The sequence below is a fragment of the Pelobates fuscus genome, chromosome 10 (genome assembly GCF_036172605.1).
Source record: "Pelobates fuscus isolate aPelFus1 chromosome 10, aPelFus1.pri, whole genome shotgun sequence".
NCBI classification, from domain to species: domain Eukaryota; kingdom Metazoa; phylum Chordata; class Amphibia; order Anura; family Pelobatidae; genus Pelobates; species Pelobates fuscus.
Window position 1 is genome coordinate 141,955,310 of NC_086326.1, and position 15,642 is coordinate 141,970,951.

At 41.2% G+C, this 15,642-nt stretch overlaps 1 protein-coding gene across 1 annotated transcript; it reads left to right on the plus strand.

The window, feature by feature from the left end:
- Positions 1-1,524: 1,524 nt before the first annotated feature.
- LOC134574563 (oocyte zinc finger protein XlCOF22-like) lies at positions 1,525-14,463 on the plus strand. Its single transcript, XM_063433687.1, has 5 exons — positions 1,525-1,538; positions 5,252-5,437; positions 7,873-8,055; positions 8,137-8,260; positions 12,985-14,463. The coding sequence occupies exons 2-5, from the start codon at positions 5,336-5,338 to the stop codon at positions 14,349-14,351; spliced, it is 1,776 nt and encodes a 591-aa protein (XP_063289757.1). The 5' UTR covers positions 1,525-1,538; positions 5,252-5,335; the 3' UTR covers positions 14,352-14,463.
- The last annotated feature ends 1,179 nt before the right edge of the window (positions 14,464-15,642 follow it).

Sequence of the window (15,642 nt, forward strand, 5' to 3'; positions counted from 1 at the left end):
CACTTAGCCACCACACGATGGCGGTGTTCTGGAGCTCCCCGGGCAGCCATCGCTTTTCTGCCCGGCTTTCCTGCACCAAACCCGGACACTGTTACGTGCAGGCACCGCTGAACCTCCAACCCCTGGTTCTATTCGTACGGATTGAGCGAATGCATGTTAATTCGGTAGTTTATTTTATGCTAATGTTTTAACCCAGATAGCCATGCCATGGAGCCTGTTCGTGTAATTAAAGACTTTAGCTCCATGGCAATTAAACTGTATTCGTGTGGTCTGAGTGCCATTCACCTAATAATGTGCACTCAGACCTGAGCTATCTGGGGATATGTTAAATGTGTATATTTACTGTACCATTTGTCCCATTGTATATTTTAAAGTGATATACTATATTTGTATCACCACGTGCATAATGGAGTCTTGCCTCTGTCCTGGGAGATAATTGAATTAGTTCTCTAATTATCTCCAGGACAGAAGGGAGGAAGCCAGGATGCATTGTGGGAAAGTATTGGGGCTGTATGTACTAAAGTGATACATGTCTGTCTGCTGTTTCAGTCTCCCATTTGGTCACTTAGGGGAGTGTCCACCAGGTGGGAGACCTGCATAAATACTGGGCAGGTAGCGCTCAGTAAACCAGATTCTGCTTGACCCTCAAACCGAAGTGTCGTCTCGTTTTTGGGGGAATTGTATTGTATGCTGACTGCCAAGAGTGTAAGCGGATTGTATGCTTTTCCTGTTCGGCTGATTCCAGAGTTCGTGTGTTTCCAGTTCGGGAGTTGGTGAATTCGTACAGTTTGCCGTTCGGAGATTGGTGCTTGCAGTAGCTGCTGGTCTATGGGAAAGGGGATTATCGCCTAAACGGTTTTTATCCTCTTGTAAGTGAAACGGTCCGTTACAAATAGTAAACTGGATTTCTGAGGTGCAGGACATGTGATAGTTTATTATTGCAGGGGGCAGACTGGACATAGTGTAATAATAAACTGTATTTCTGGGGTGCAGGACATGTGATAGTTTATTGCAGGGGGCAGGCTGGACACAGTGTAATAATAAACTGGATTTCTGGGGTGCGGGACATGTGATAGTTTATTGCAGGGGGGCAGACTGGACACAGTGTAATAATAAACTGGATTTCTGGGGTGCAGGACATGTGATGGTTTATTGCAGGGGGGCAGACTGGACACAGTGTAATAATAAACTGGATTTCTGGGGTGCAGGACATGTGATAGTTTATTGCAGGGGGCAGACTGGACACAGTGTAATAATAAACTGGATTTCTGGGGTGCGGGACATGTGATAGTTTATTATTGCAGGGGGCAGCACTGGGCCTGGGGGAATAATTAAACAGATTTTGTGTTTATTGTTACAGCCTGTTTGGGGTGTAGTTGCAGTAGTGGGCTTCACAGGATCCCTCTATAGTCTATACAGTTATCCAGTACACAAACTACATCTCCCGTGATGCGCTGCGCGCTGCGGTGACGTCACAGCCCGCCCGCCGGAAGTAGTGAGAGAACAAAAGGGGTTGTAGAGAAGTTAGCGGTCGGCTGGTATGTGCGGGCACCCTGCATTGTCATGTGAATGAGGGACACATGGGGGGCGGCTCAGGGTTATTGGAATGGCACGATTTACACAGTGTGACCTCCAGGGACCAGGGTCATTCAATAAACAATACTTTCTGGACAGACAGCAGGTTCCATCCCCAGCTGGGGATCCCTAGCATTATTATACATTGTAATCCATGGCCATTGGGAATGTGATCAGAATATCCTGCATTCTAACTGCACTGAAAATCCAAACATTCCATTTATAGAATAATAAAATCCTAACATTCCATTTATAGAATAATAAAATCCTAACATTCCATTTATAGAATAATAAAATACTAACAGGGGACAGTCAGCTCTGATTCCATTCCAGCTATCTGGGTCCTACACCAGGGTGGATCTCTCAGCTAATGTCAGTATTAGTTACAGGGCTATACATTGTTATAGGAATGTCAGTGTTAGTTACAGGGCTATACATTGTTATAGGAATGTCAGTGTTAGTTACAGGGCTATACATTGTTATAGGAATGTCAGTGTTAGTTACAGGGCTATACATTGCTATAGGAATGTCAGTGTTAGTTACAGGGCTATACATTGTTATAGGAATGTCAGTGTTAGTTACAGGGCTATACATTGCTATAGGAATGTCAGTGTTAGTTACAGGGCTATACATTGCTATAGGAATGTCAGTGTTAGTTACAGGGCTATACATTGCTATAGGAATGTCAGTGTTAGTTACAGGGCTATACATTGCTATAGGAATGTCAGTGTTAGTTACAGGGCTATACATTGCTATAGGAATGTCAGTGTTAGTTACAGGGCTATACATTGCTATAGGAATGTCAGTGTTAGTTACAGGGCTATACATTGCTATAGGAATGTCAGTGTTAGTTACAGGGCTATACATTGTTATAGGAATGTCAGTGTTAGTTACAGGGCTATACATTGCTATAGGAATGTCAGTGTTAGTTACAGGGCTATACATTGTTATAGGAATGTCAGTGTTAGTTACAGGGCTATACATTGTTATAGGAATGTCAGTATTAGTTACAGGGCTATACATTGCTATAGGAATGTCAGTATTAGTTACAGGGCTATACATTGCTATAGGAATGTCAGTGTTAGTTACAGGGCTATACATTGCTATAGGAATGTCAGTATTAGTTACTGGGCTATACATTGCTATAGGAATGTCAGTGTTAGTTACAGGGCTATACATTGCTATAGGAATGTCAGTGTTAGTTACAGGGCTATACATTGCTATAGGAATGTCAGTGTTAGTTACAGGGCTATACATTGCTATAGGAATGTCAGTATTAGTTACAGGGCTATACATTGTTATAGGAATGTCAGTATTAGTTACTGGGCTATACATTGCTATAGGAATGTCAGTATTAGTTACAGGGCTATACATTGCTATAGGAATGTCAGTGTTAGTTACAGGGCTATACATTGCTATAGGAATGTCAGTGTTAGTTACAGGGCTATACATTGCTATAGGAATGTCAGTGTTAGTTACAGGGCTATACATTGTTATAGGAATGTCAGTGTTAGTTACAGGGCTATACATTGTTATAGGAATGTCAGTATTAGTTACAGGGCTATACATTGCTATAGGAATGTCAGTGTTAGTTACAGGGCTATACATTGTTATAGGAATGTCAGTGTTAGTTACAGGGCTATACATTGCTATAGGAATGTCAGTATTAGTTACAGGGCTATACATTGCTATAGGAATGTCAGTGTTAGTTACAGGGCTATACATTGCTATAGGAATGTCAGTATTAGTTACTGGGCTATCCATTGCTATAGGAATGTCAGTGTTAGTTCCAGGGCTATACATTGCTATAGGAATGTCAGTGTTAGTTACAGGGCTATACATTGCTATAGGAATGTCAGTGTTGGTTACAGGGCTATACATTGCTATAGGAATGTCAGTGTTAGTTACAGGGCTATACATTGTTATAGGAATGTCAGTATTAGTTACTGGGCTATCCATTGCTATAGGAATGTCAGTGTTAGTTCCAGGGCTATACATTGCTATAGGAATGTCAGTATTAGTTCCAGGGCTATACATTGCTATAGGAATGTCAGTATTAGTTACAGGGCTATACATTGTTATAGGAATGTCAGTATTAGTTACAGGGCTATACATTGCTATAGGAATGTCAGTGTTGGTTACAGGGCTATACATTGCTATAGGAATGTCAGTGTTAGTTACAGGGCTATACATTGCTATAGGAATGTCAGTGTTAGTTACAGGGCTATACATTGCTATAGGAATGTCAGTGTTAGTTACAGGGCTATACATTGCTATAGGAATGTCAGTGTTGGTTACAGGGCTATACATTGCTATAGGAATGTCAGTGTTAGTTACAGGGCTATACATTGCTATAGGAATGTCAGTATTAGTTACAGGGCTATACATTGTTATAGGAATGTCAGTATTAGTTACTGGGCTATACATTGCTATAGGAATGTCAGTGTTGGTTACAGGGCTATACATTGCTATAGGAATGTCAGTGTTAGTTACAGGGCTATACATTGTTATAGGAATGTCAGTATTAGTTACTGGGCTATCCATTGCTATAGGAATGTCAGTGTTAGTTCCAGGGCTATACATTGCTATAGGAATGTCAGTATTAGTTCCAGGGCTATACATTGCTATAGGAATGTCAGTATTAGTTACAGGGCTATACATTGTTATAGGAATGTCAGTATTAGTTACAGGGCTATACATTGCTATAGGAATGTCAGTGTTGGTTACAGGGCTATACATTGCTATAGGAATGTCAGTGTTAGTTACAGGGCTATACATTGCTATAGGAATGTCAGTGTTAGTTACAGGGCTATACATTGCTATAGGAATGTCAGTGTTAGTTACAGGGCTATACATTGCTATAGGAATGTCAGTGTTAGTTACAGGGCTATACATTGCTATAGGAATGTCAGTATTAGTTACAGGGCTATACATTGTTATAGGAATGTCAGTGTTAGCATTTAGACAGGCACACAGACTTTGTCACAATTATCTTCCTATCTCTCTGCAAACAGTGGTACTAATTGTAATGTCCGAAGCTTTCCTAGGGAGAGATACTAACCCCTTAACTGCTGCAAACACTAATCCACAGTCATTGCTAGTGTTCCAAACTAATATATCTAAACAAAAACACAATTTCTAATGTATCCATACTTGGCATAAAGCAGTTCGGACTGATCGGCATTGTGGATTGCTTCACACATCACTTGTAAAATATATATCAAACTTTAAACCAGAATTGTAGATATCACCAGATTATCTGCCTGTTTTCTTGATTTTTGCTGAAACCATTTGCGCTGTGGCTCTTTTTGCTGTTTTCTCTCTTCAAGACAAAAAAAGAGACATGAAAGCAACAATATGAAGCAGTCCCAAACATATCCAGTATATCTCTTACTATAGAACAGCAGCCCCTGATAATTTCATTTCACCTCCGCCACGGCCATGCTGGATTATTTGAAGAAACCCACAGGCGGCAGTCTGGCTTGTATGACCAGGTTTTCCTGGTTGCAGATACTAAGCCTGCTGCCTATTTCCAAACAAAATAGTTGATGAGTTCAAAGTGGTAACATTGATGGGGTTTATTACAGTTGAACCATGCTGCCATACTAGCAATATTTAGGCACAGTCTATTTTATTAATTTTCTTTCAAATTATTGTCTTTTCTGTACATTTTCAGGATGGCTGTGATGTAACAAACGCAGCATATCGCCCCCTAAGGACATCACTCAAAGGTCATTGCACCACGACCAGGGCCCATTCCATGAGATTTCAATCAATTTCAATAATGAAAAAGTACAGGAATCAGATGACTGAGAGGATATTGAATCTCACCCTGGAGATCATCTACCTGCTGACTGGAGAGGTGAGGGATTCTGGGTAATGTCATTATGGAGATCATCTACCTGCTGGCTGGAGAGGTGAGGGATTCTGGGTAATGTCACTACGGAGATCATCTACCTGCTGACTGGAGAGGTGAGGGATTCTGGGTAATGTCATTATGGAGATCATCTACCTGCTGACTGGAGAGGTGAGGGATTCTGGGTAATGTCATTGTGGAGATCATCTACCTGCTGACTGGAGAGGTGAGGGATTCTGGGTAATGTCACCATGGAGATCATCTACCTGCTGGCTGGAGAGGTGAGGGATTCTGGGTAATGTCAGTATGGAGATCATCTACCTGCTGACTGGAGAGGTGAGGGATTCTGGGTAATGTCAGTATGGAGATCATCTACCTGCTGACTGGAGAGGTGAGGGATTCTGGGTAATGTCATTATGGAGATCATCTACCTGCTGGCTGGCGAGGTGAGGGATTCTGGGTAATGTCAGTATGGAGATCATCTACCTGCTGACTGGAGAGGTGAGGGATTCTGGGTAATGTCATTATGGAGATCATCTACCTGCTGGCTGGAGAGGTGAGGGATTCTGGGTAATGTCAGTATGGAGATCATCTACCTGCTGACTGGAGAGGTGAGGGATTCTGGGTAATGTCACCATGGAGATCATCTACCTGCTGACTGGAGAGGTGAGGGATTCTGGGTAATGTCACCATGGAGATCATCTACCTGCTGACTGGAGAGGTGAGGGATTCTGGGTAATGTCAGTATGGAGATCATCTACCTGCTGACTGGAGAGGTGATGGATTCTGGGTAATGTCACCATGGAGATCATCTACCTGCTGGCTGGAGAGGTGAGGGATTCTGGGTAATGTCACCATGGAGATCATCTACCTGCTGACTGGAGAGTTGAGGGATTCTGGGTATTCCACGGTGACACAGGCTTTATTTAAGAAACATAGCTCTGTGTTAATTTAGAATTGATGTAAATGGATATTATCATAAATCATAGTTACATAGTTACATAGCTGAAAAGAGACTTGCGTCCATCAAGTTCAGCCTTCCTCACATATGCTTTTGCTGTTGATCCAAAAGAAGGCAAAAAAAACAGTCTGAAGCGCTTACAATTTTGCAACAAACTAGGAAAAAAATCCTTCTTGACCCCAAAATAGCAGTCAGATGTCTCCTTGGATCACGCAGCTATTAGCCCACTAATTAGAAATTGTATCCCTGTATGTTATGTTTTTGCAAGTATTTATCCAATTGCAGTTTAAACATCTGTAGTGACTGACAAAACCACCTCTTCAGGCAGAGAATTCCATATCCTTATTGCTCTTAGTGTAAAAAAAACTTTTCTTTGCCTTAGTTGAAATCTATACTATCTAAACATTCACTGATTGTTATCATGCATGCTGCCTAATATTATTATTTTATTTGTCACAATAAATTGTATCTATTTTTATTACAAATTGTGATTTTATTTGTATGGAATACATTTCACTTACATGATAACGATCTCTAAGATGTAAGAGAATTGAAATAGTGGGCAATTCTTAACTGTATAATATTATCATCCCATAAATATCCCCACACTACCCATAAAGCGTCCACATTTTCCTCGTCACACTCCACATGTCTAAGATTTGACTTTAACTCATGGTTGACATACAAACATACCCCACCACCCTTCTTGTTTTTCCTATCCTTCCTAAATAACGTGTACCCATTTAAGTTAACTGCCCAGTCATGTGTCTCATCCCCCCCCATGTTTCTGTTATGCCTATTATATCGTATTGTTTAGTGTATGCTATTGCCTCTAGTTCCCCCATTTTGTTATATAGGCTCCTTGCATTAGTAAGCATACATTTAATATTACCATGAGTCATTTGTACGTTTTGTGAATTATCAATATTACATACCTCCTCTGTTCTGAGCTTTCCCCTCCCTCATCTCCACCCCATTTGTTCTGAGATAAAGCCCATCTCCTTTCTGTCCTATCTCCATTTTCTAGATTGCTTTGACCCTCCCTCCCTACTACTAGTTTAAAAATCTCCTCCAACCTTCTAGCCATCCTATCCCCCAGCACAGCAGACCTTCTTCCGTTTAGGTGCAATCCATCACGGCTATACAGGTTGTACCCAAACGCAAAATCGGCCCAGTGCTCTAAAACCCCAAACCCTCTTTCCTGCACCAAGACTTCAGCCACACATTGACCTCTCTAATCTCCCGCTGCCTTCTGCTGTAGCGTGCGGCACAGGTAATATTTCTGAAAATCAGTAACCAAATGTTGTTTAATTATTAGATGGATCAAGGAAAAGTTTGCAACAATAGACAGTGCTCATAGAACTATATTAATTTGTAAATTAAATGTAAATTCTTGAGCCTTTTATAAGAATGTAATCAGGAAACTGCATAATCCGAGAGATGCATCTTCTTACCTGACTTTGTGTATTTCAATATGTAGGATTATGTTATTGTGAAAAAGACTTACGAGCGTGTCCAACAAAGCAGCAGTAAAGCAGGCTTTTCCAGGACTCACAGCCCCAACATGGTGCTTCCGCGTCACTCACTGCTGATACATGAAATGAACAATGACAAGAAGATCCTGGAACTGACCAATCAGATCATCCAGCTGCTGACTGGAGAGGTGAGGCTGCTGGGAATGGGACATTATACAGTAAAACCAAGGGATGTGTCTGGATGGTGACTGTATCATTGTGTGTGTCAGGTTCCTATAAGGTGTGAGGATGTCACTGTCTATTTCTCCATGGAGGAGTGGGAGTATCTAGAAGGACACAAGGATCTCTACAAGGACGTAATGATGGAGAATCACCAGACCTTCAGCTTACTGGGTAAGATACATATATATACACTGAACAAAATTATAAACGCAACACTTATGTTTATGCCCCCATTTTTCATGAGCTGAACTCAAAGATCTAAGACTTTTTCTATGTACACAAAAAGCCTATTTCTCTCAAATATTGTTCACAAATCTGTCTAAATCTGTGTTAGTGAGCACTTCTCCTTTTCCGAGATAATCCATTCACCTCACAGGTGTGGCATATCAAGATGCTGATTAGACAGCATGATTATTGCACAGGTGTGCCTTAGGCTGGCCACAATAAAAGGCCACTCTAATATGTGCAGTTTTACTGTATTGGGGGAGTCCGAAAACCAGTCAGTATCTGGTGTGACCACCATTTGCCTCATGCAGTGCAACACATCTCCTTCGCATAGAGTTAATCAGGTTGTTGTTTGTGGCCTGTGGAATGTTGGTCCACTCCTCTTCAATGTCTGTGCGAAGTTGCTGGATATTGGCAGGACCTGGAACACGCTGTCGTATACGCCGATCAGAGCATCCTAAACATGTTCAATGGGTGACATGTCCAGTGAGTATGCTGGCAATGCAAGAACTGGGATGTTTTCAGCTTCCAGGAATTGTGTAAAGATCCTTGCAACATGGGGGCTGTGCATTATCATGCTGCAACATGAGGTGATGGTCGAGGAAGAATGGCACAACAATGAGCCTCAAGATTCCATCCCGTTATCTCTTTGCATTCAAAATGCCATCAATAAAGTGCACCTGTGTTCGTGGTCCATAACATGCGCCTGCCCATACCATAACCCCACCACTACCATGAGCCACTCGATCCACAACGTTGGCATCAGCAAACCGCTCACCCACACAACGCCATACACACTGTCTGCCATCTGCCCAGTACAGTGAAAAATGGGATTCATTCGTGAAGAGAACACCTCCCCAAAGTGCCAGACATCATTGAATGTGAGCATTTGCCCCCTCAAGTCGGTTACGACGACGAACTGCAGTCAGGTCGAGACCCCGATGAGGATGACAAACATGCAGATGAGCTTCCCTGAGACGGTTTCTGACAGTTTGTGCAGAAATTCTTTGGTTATGCAAACCGATTGTTGCAGCAGCTGTCCGGGTGGCTGGTCTCAGACGATCTTGGAGGTGAAGATGCTGGATGTGGAGGTCCTGGGCTGGTGTGGTTACACGTGGTCTGCGGTTGTGAGGCTGGTTGGATGTACTGCCAAATTCTCTGAAACGCTTTTGGAGACGGCTTATGGTAGCGAAATGAACATTCAATTCACGGGCAACAGCTCTGCAGTCAGCATGCCAATTGCACACTCCCTCATAACTCATAGCGACACCTGTGGCATTGTGCTGTGTGATAAAACTGCACATTTTAGAGTGGCCTTTTATTGTGGCCAGCCTAAGGCACACCTGTGCAATAATCATGCTGTCTAATCAGCATCTTGATATGCCACACCTGTGCAATAATCATGCTGTCTAATCAGCATCTTGATATGCCACCCCATGTGAGGTTGATGGATTATCTCGGCAAAGGAGAACTGCTCACTAACACAGATTTAGACAGATTTGTGAACAATATTTGAGAGAAATAGGCCTTTTATGTACATAGAAAAAGTCTTAGCTCTTTGAGTTCAGCTCATGAAAAATGGGGGCAAAAACCAAAGTGTTGCGTTTATAATTTTGATCAGTGTAGAAATATTTTATTTTTTGGATCTCTTTATTTTTGAAGGTATTCATCAAACAGAACAATATGGCATCAATAAAAGCACAATAAAAGCAAGCATTGGGGTATATTTAATAAGTCTTATATCACAGAGTGTTCATGTGAATGTATAGAAAACCGGATACAAAAAATTCATTAAACTTAAAGGAATACCATGGCATTAGGAAAACAAATCTATTCCCAACGCTGCAGTGTCCCTTTACCTAGCTCTACATAGGTGTTTGCCATAAAAAATAAAGTATTGTCACCTTTTCCAGTGTTAACTTTCCTGCCTCCTATGATGTTACAGAGAAGGCATGGCCTCCTCTGCCAATATCTAAGAGACAACGCCACGTCAGAGGGCCCCACACTCCTAAGCATGGCGCACCCTGTAACAGCTCACCACAATGCCGAACACCCACCGGCCACACACACGAGAGCACATATACCTACCGGCTGCGAGCGTCAACTGTTGGAAGCCAGCCAAAGGAGCACACCAATGCCAGACACACTCCCCTCTCTACCCCACGTGGTGAAGGTACACGGCTGCGATGCAGAGGGTATGCTCTAAGGAGACCAGCAAGCAACGCTTCTTGTCTTCAGTCCTCGACCCGGCCCAGATCATGATGGACTCATACTCAAGTCACCTGAGGCCCTCCAGAATGGGCATCGGATGAAGCCAGGCCAGAAAGGGGACCCTTCCAATTATCACAGGGCATGACACCTACAATCTTAATTCATGGCTCCTGCTAAACCAACTGTTTTGCTCTTCTTGTTTATCTCTCGTACTATTCTTTTATTTTCCATACCTGAAGGCACTGTCAACAATCAAACAGTCAGTTAGCACACTCCTACTCAGTACCCTTGTGGGCTCACGTCCACCTGATCAACACAGCATGTTAACCCCTCATGTATCACTCCCTATTGAGTTTACTCTCAGGCGCACAGACATGTTATCACTTCCCATCTTACATACATGACATGATAGAAAACTTAAACCTGTTTGTCATACACAAATTAAGTCTACGCACTCAAGCCAGAACACACATATGTCCTACTCATCTTGTCATTTAAATCTTTAACTTAGCGCCATGTTAGAAAGTCTAAACCTGAACATCACCTGTAAACTGAGCGAACTCACATAAACCTACACGCACGCCCTCTACATCTTGTTACCCGACTTTTCAACTTGTAACGTGTTCGATTGTTTAAGCTTGTTAATAATATAAAAATGTGCAACGTTTTCCATGCCACTGCTCTCACTGAAATGTCAAAGTTTACGCTGTTGTGGCGTTATTACATCGATTTGTAATCACATGCACAACAAAAATAAAGAATTAAAAAAAAAAATAGAAAAGAAAAGCATTGAGTTATTTTGTGACCAAGTTTCATTCGGTCCGTGCATTGCAAGCGTCTCTAGTGGCTATCATTGGGACAGCCACTAAAGCCGGACTTAACCCTGTAATGTAAACATTGCAGTTTCTAAAACAAACATTGTTTTACATTGCAGGGTTAAAGGACAGAACCACTGCACCAAGACCACTTAATTGAGATAAAGTGGTCTGAGTGCCGTTAGGATGCCTTTAGCCCCTTAAGGACACATGGCATGTGTGACATGTCATGATTCCCTTTTAATCCAGAAGTTTGGTCCTTAAGGGGTTAACCCCTTAAGGACACATGACGTGTGTGACACGTCATTATTCCATTTTATTCCAGAAGTTTGGTCCTTAAGGGGTTAAAGCAATGTTTTAATGCTCCTAGAAAGGTTTAACACACAACTCAAATCATACGACATAAACTAATTACATCAGTTAAGTGGATAAAACAATAGGAGAAAGTTACATCCCCAAAAGATTGAATTTCTTAAAGTGCTTCAAATTCATATAAATGGTGATGAGTCTTAGGAGCTTGACAAAGAGGTGAGAATGCGGGGAGGAAAAACGAGTGACACTATGTAATTTTCTGAATGGGGCTCCTTCACTTTCCTTAAATCTCAGCTTGTTTAACCCCTTAAGGACACATGACGTGTGACATGTCATGATTCCCTTTTATTCCCTTTTATTTGGTCCTTAAGGGGTTAAAGCATTCCATATTGGTCTGAGTTGCATTATCACTCATCCCAAGGAATTTATTTTACCCTTCTGTTTAACACTGATACCTGAGAGCAAAGCAAGCTCTGATTCAATATGCTGACCTCTGTGTCCTGTCTATTTCTGCAAAGGAGGTGAAAATTAGGGATACTATATTCACCAAAACAACTTTAACTTAATGAAGAAGTTTTAGCATATAGATCATGCCCCTGCAGTCAGTCTCACTGCTTAAAGGGACACTATAGTCACCTGAACAACTTTAGCTTAATGAAGCAGTTTTGGTGTATAGAACATGCCCCTGCAGCCTCACTGCTCAATCCTCTGCCATTTAGGAGTTAAATCCCTTTGTTTATGAACCCTAGTCACACCTCCCTGCATGTGACTTGCACAGCCTTCCATAAACACTTCCTGTAGAGAGAGCCCTATTTAGGCTTTCTTTATTGCAAGTTCTGTTTAATTAAGATTTTCTTATCACCTGCTATGTTAATAGCTTGCTAGACCCTGCAAGAGCCTCCTGTATGTGATTAAAGTTCAATCTAGAGATTGAGATACAATTATTTAAGGTAAATTACATCTGTTTGAAAGTGAAACCATTTTTTTTTTCATGCAGGCTCTGTCAATCATAGCCAGGGGAGGTGTGGCTAGGGCTGCATAAACAGAAACAAAGTGATTTAACTCCTAAATGACAGAGAATTGAGCAGTGAAATTGCAGGGGAATGATCTATACACTAAAACTGCTTTATGTAGCTAAAGTCATTTAGGTGACTATAGTGTTCCTTTAAGTTCAAGATAAATTAATAATTGGGCAGCATTTACAACAATGTCAAACACTACCCAGTTTGTAGAATAAAGGCATGCAATATAGTCTGTTTGTACATGAAAAAAACGTGTCCTGGTTTTCTACCTTTAGAAATGAGTTCTAATCATTGTACTTATTTCCAACAGATATAAGCATGGACAGAGTTAGAACCAACGGATTATGCTCCTTCACATCGCCAGACTGCTTCACTGAATCTAAACAAAATAACCAGAGACACGTAGAACCAACTTTATTCAAACCGAGCCCTACAACGCAGAAAACGGTTATAAATGCAACAGACAAAGAGGTTTCATATGAAAAAGGAAATATTACTGATGTTTATAAACCCAGAGGACATACACAGAGGGAACATTCATCCACTGTTATTAATAAGGAATCTACCTCAGATGAATGTAGGACTTCCTCCGCCATGGACATTTATACAGTCACAGAACACACACAGACAGAATGTCCGTCTACTGATGTCAAGGGGGACTCCGGCTCATCTAAAGCTAGAAATGTAGCGAACACTGACATTTATACACCCACAGCACATACGCAGATGGAATGTGCATCAACTCCTATTAAGAAGGAATCGGCCTCACATGGATCATCCGTGTGTAGTGATGGAAAAATCACCCACACGGACCGTTATGCAACCAGGGAACACACAGAAATAGAATATACTCCGATTAACAAAGACTCCACAACACACGAAGAAAGCAATCTCACTGATGTTTTTCTAACTGCAGAGCACGCATCTATCCCTTTTGTGGAGCAAAGCAACACAATGAGTCAGAAATTGAATGTAAACAAAGACTCGCAGGTAAGGACGTACGACGAGTTTAATAAAACATCTACTACTCCTCCACAAAATTCAAGTGCGTTAGAAAGAATTTACACAAACTCTGGGTATAAAACATTTTTCAGTATCCACTCAGATCGTGTTAAACAACAAGGAATTCCAATAGACCAGAAGACCAGTGAAGTAAAAGAACCGTTCCTATGCAAAGCCTGTGGAAGAGGCTTTGATGAAGAAGGCCTTCTCAAACTTCATTGGATAACCCACCTTGGAGAGAGAACCTTTACATGTTCTGAATGTGGGGAGCATTTCCCGTTACATGCAGAGCTTATTAAACACATGAAAACGCATAGGGGAAGAAAGATGTATCCTTGCTCTGACTGTGGAAAGTCATTCAATCGGGAGTCACACCTTAATTTGCATTTGAGAACTCACACGGGAGAGAAGCCCTATTCTTGCACAGAATGTGGAAAATCTTTTAGTCAGAAGTCCCATCTTGGTAGACATCAAAGCGTTCACACAGGAGTGAAACAATACGCTTGTTTTGAGTGTGGGATTCATTTTATTCGTAAGTCTGACCTTGTTCTTCATCAGCGTAGTCACAGCCGGGTGGAGGCTTTCATATGTTCTGACTGCGGGAAATGTTTTACCCACCACTCAGCTCTTCTTCTCCATCAGAAAACTCATATGAGTGAAAACGTCTTGTTCTGAATGGGAAATGTTCTCGAATATTGGGCTGTGTGCGTCTGAACTGGACAATTCAAGATGGAAACTATTCAGCTATAAATATATTGTAATTTGTAATTAAATTTAGTTCTATGCAGTTCCTTTTCATTATTTTGGGTATCCTAGTCCAAATAAGGGAGACAAGAAAAATATACACGGTTATATTTGTGTGTTTTTACCAACTAAATTTTGTCCTTTTTTGCGCGCAGCCAAAATAATCCTTTAAACAATTTAAACGTTTAGTATTTATCATTTACTTTAAAAAGGAGAGGGGGAAAATATAACAGCATCCATCCTGTTGAATAGTTACTCCAAGCATCATGATCACTTCATCCACTTGTTTCTCCTTTTGCAATCCTTGCCCCGGCTGTGCCACATGTGAACCGGATTGTGATGACCATTTTAATATTTAATATACTTTTTAGAGAAAACTGACCATCGCTTTAAACATTTAATACTAGTCACAGGTGGTTTTCAAAGATTTTTTTAATGGTGTTATTTTCAAAGAAGTGACAGATCCATTTTAAAGGGTTACTCTAACCAAACAAACAGTATTTTAATAAAACACTGTTTATGATTAGAGTAAACCCAGCTGGCATGTTTCCCTCCCCCAAGAAAGAGTAAAAAAGAAAGAAAAAAATTATCTTAAAGAGACACTACAGTCACCAAAACAACTTAAGCATAATGAAGCAGTTTTGGCGTATAGATAATGTCTGTGCAGTCTCACTGCTCAATTCTCTGCTGTTTCGGAGTTAAATCCCTTTGTTTAAACGGCCCTAGTCACACCTCTCTGCACATGACTTACATAGCCTTCCTAAACACTTCCTGTAAAGAGTCATCTAATGTTTACAATTCCTTTATTGCACAGCTTGCTTATTTTAGAATTTCTTATCTCCTGCTCTGTTAATAACCTGTTAGACCCTGCGGAAGCGTCCTGTATGTGATTACGGTTTAATTTACAGAGCAGGAGAAAAGTTTTAAATTAAGTTACATCTGATTGAAAATGAAACCGTTTTTGTTCATGCAGGCTGCGTCAGTCACAGCCAGGGGAGGTGTGGCTAGGGCTGCATAAACAGAAAAAAGAGTGATTTAACTCTTGAATGGCAGAGAATGAAGCAGTGAGACTGCAAGGAAACAATCTATACACTAAAACTGCTTCAGTTAGCTAAAGTTGTTTTGGTGATTATAGTTTCCCTTTAAAGTTTCCTTCAATCCGACGCCAAGGTGTTTCTGCAGTTGACATCAATCCCCCTCGCTGCAGGGAAGAGGAATGTCC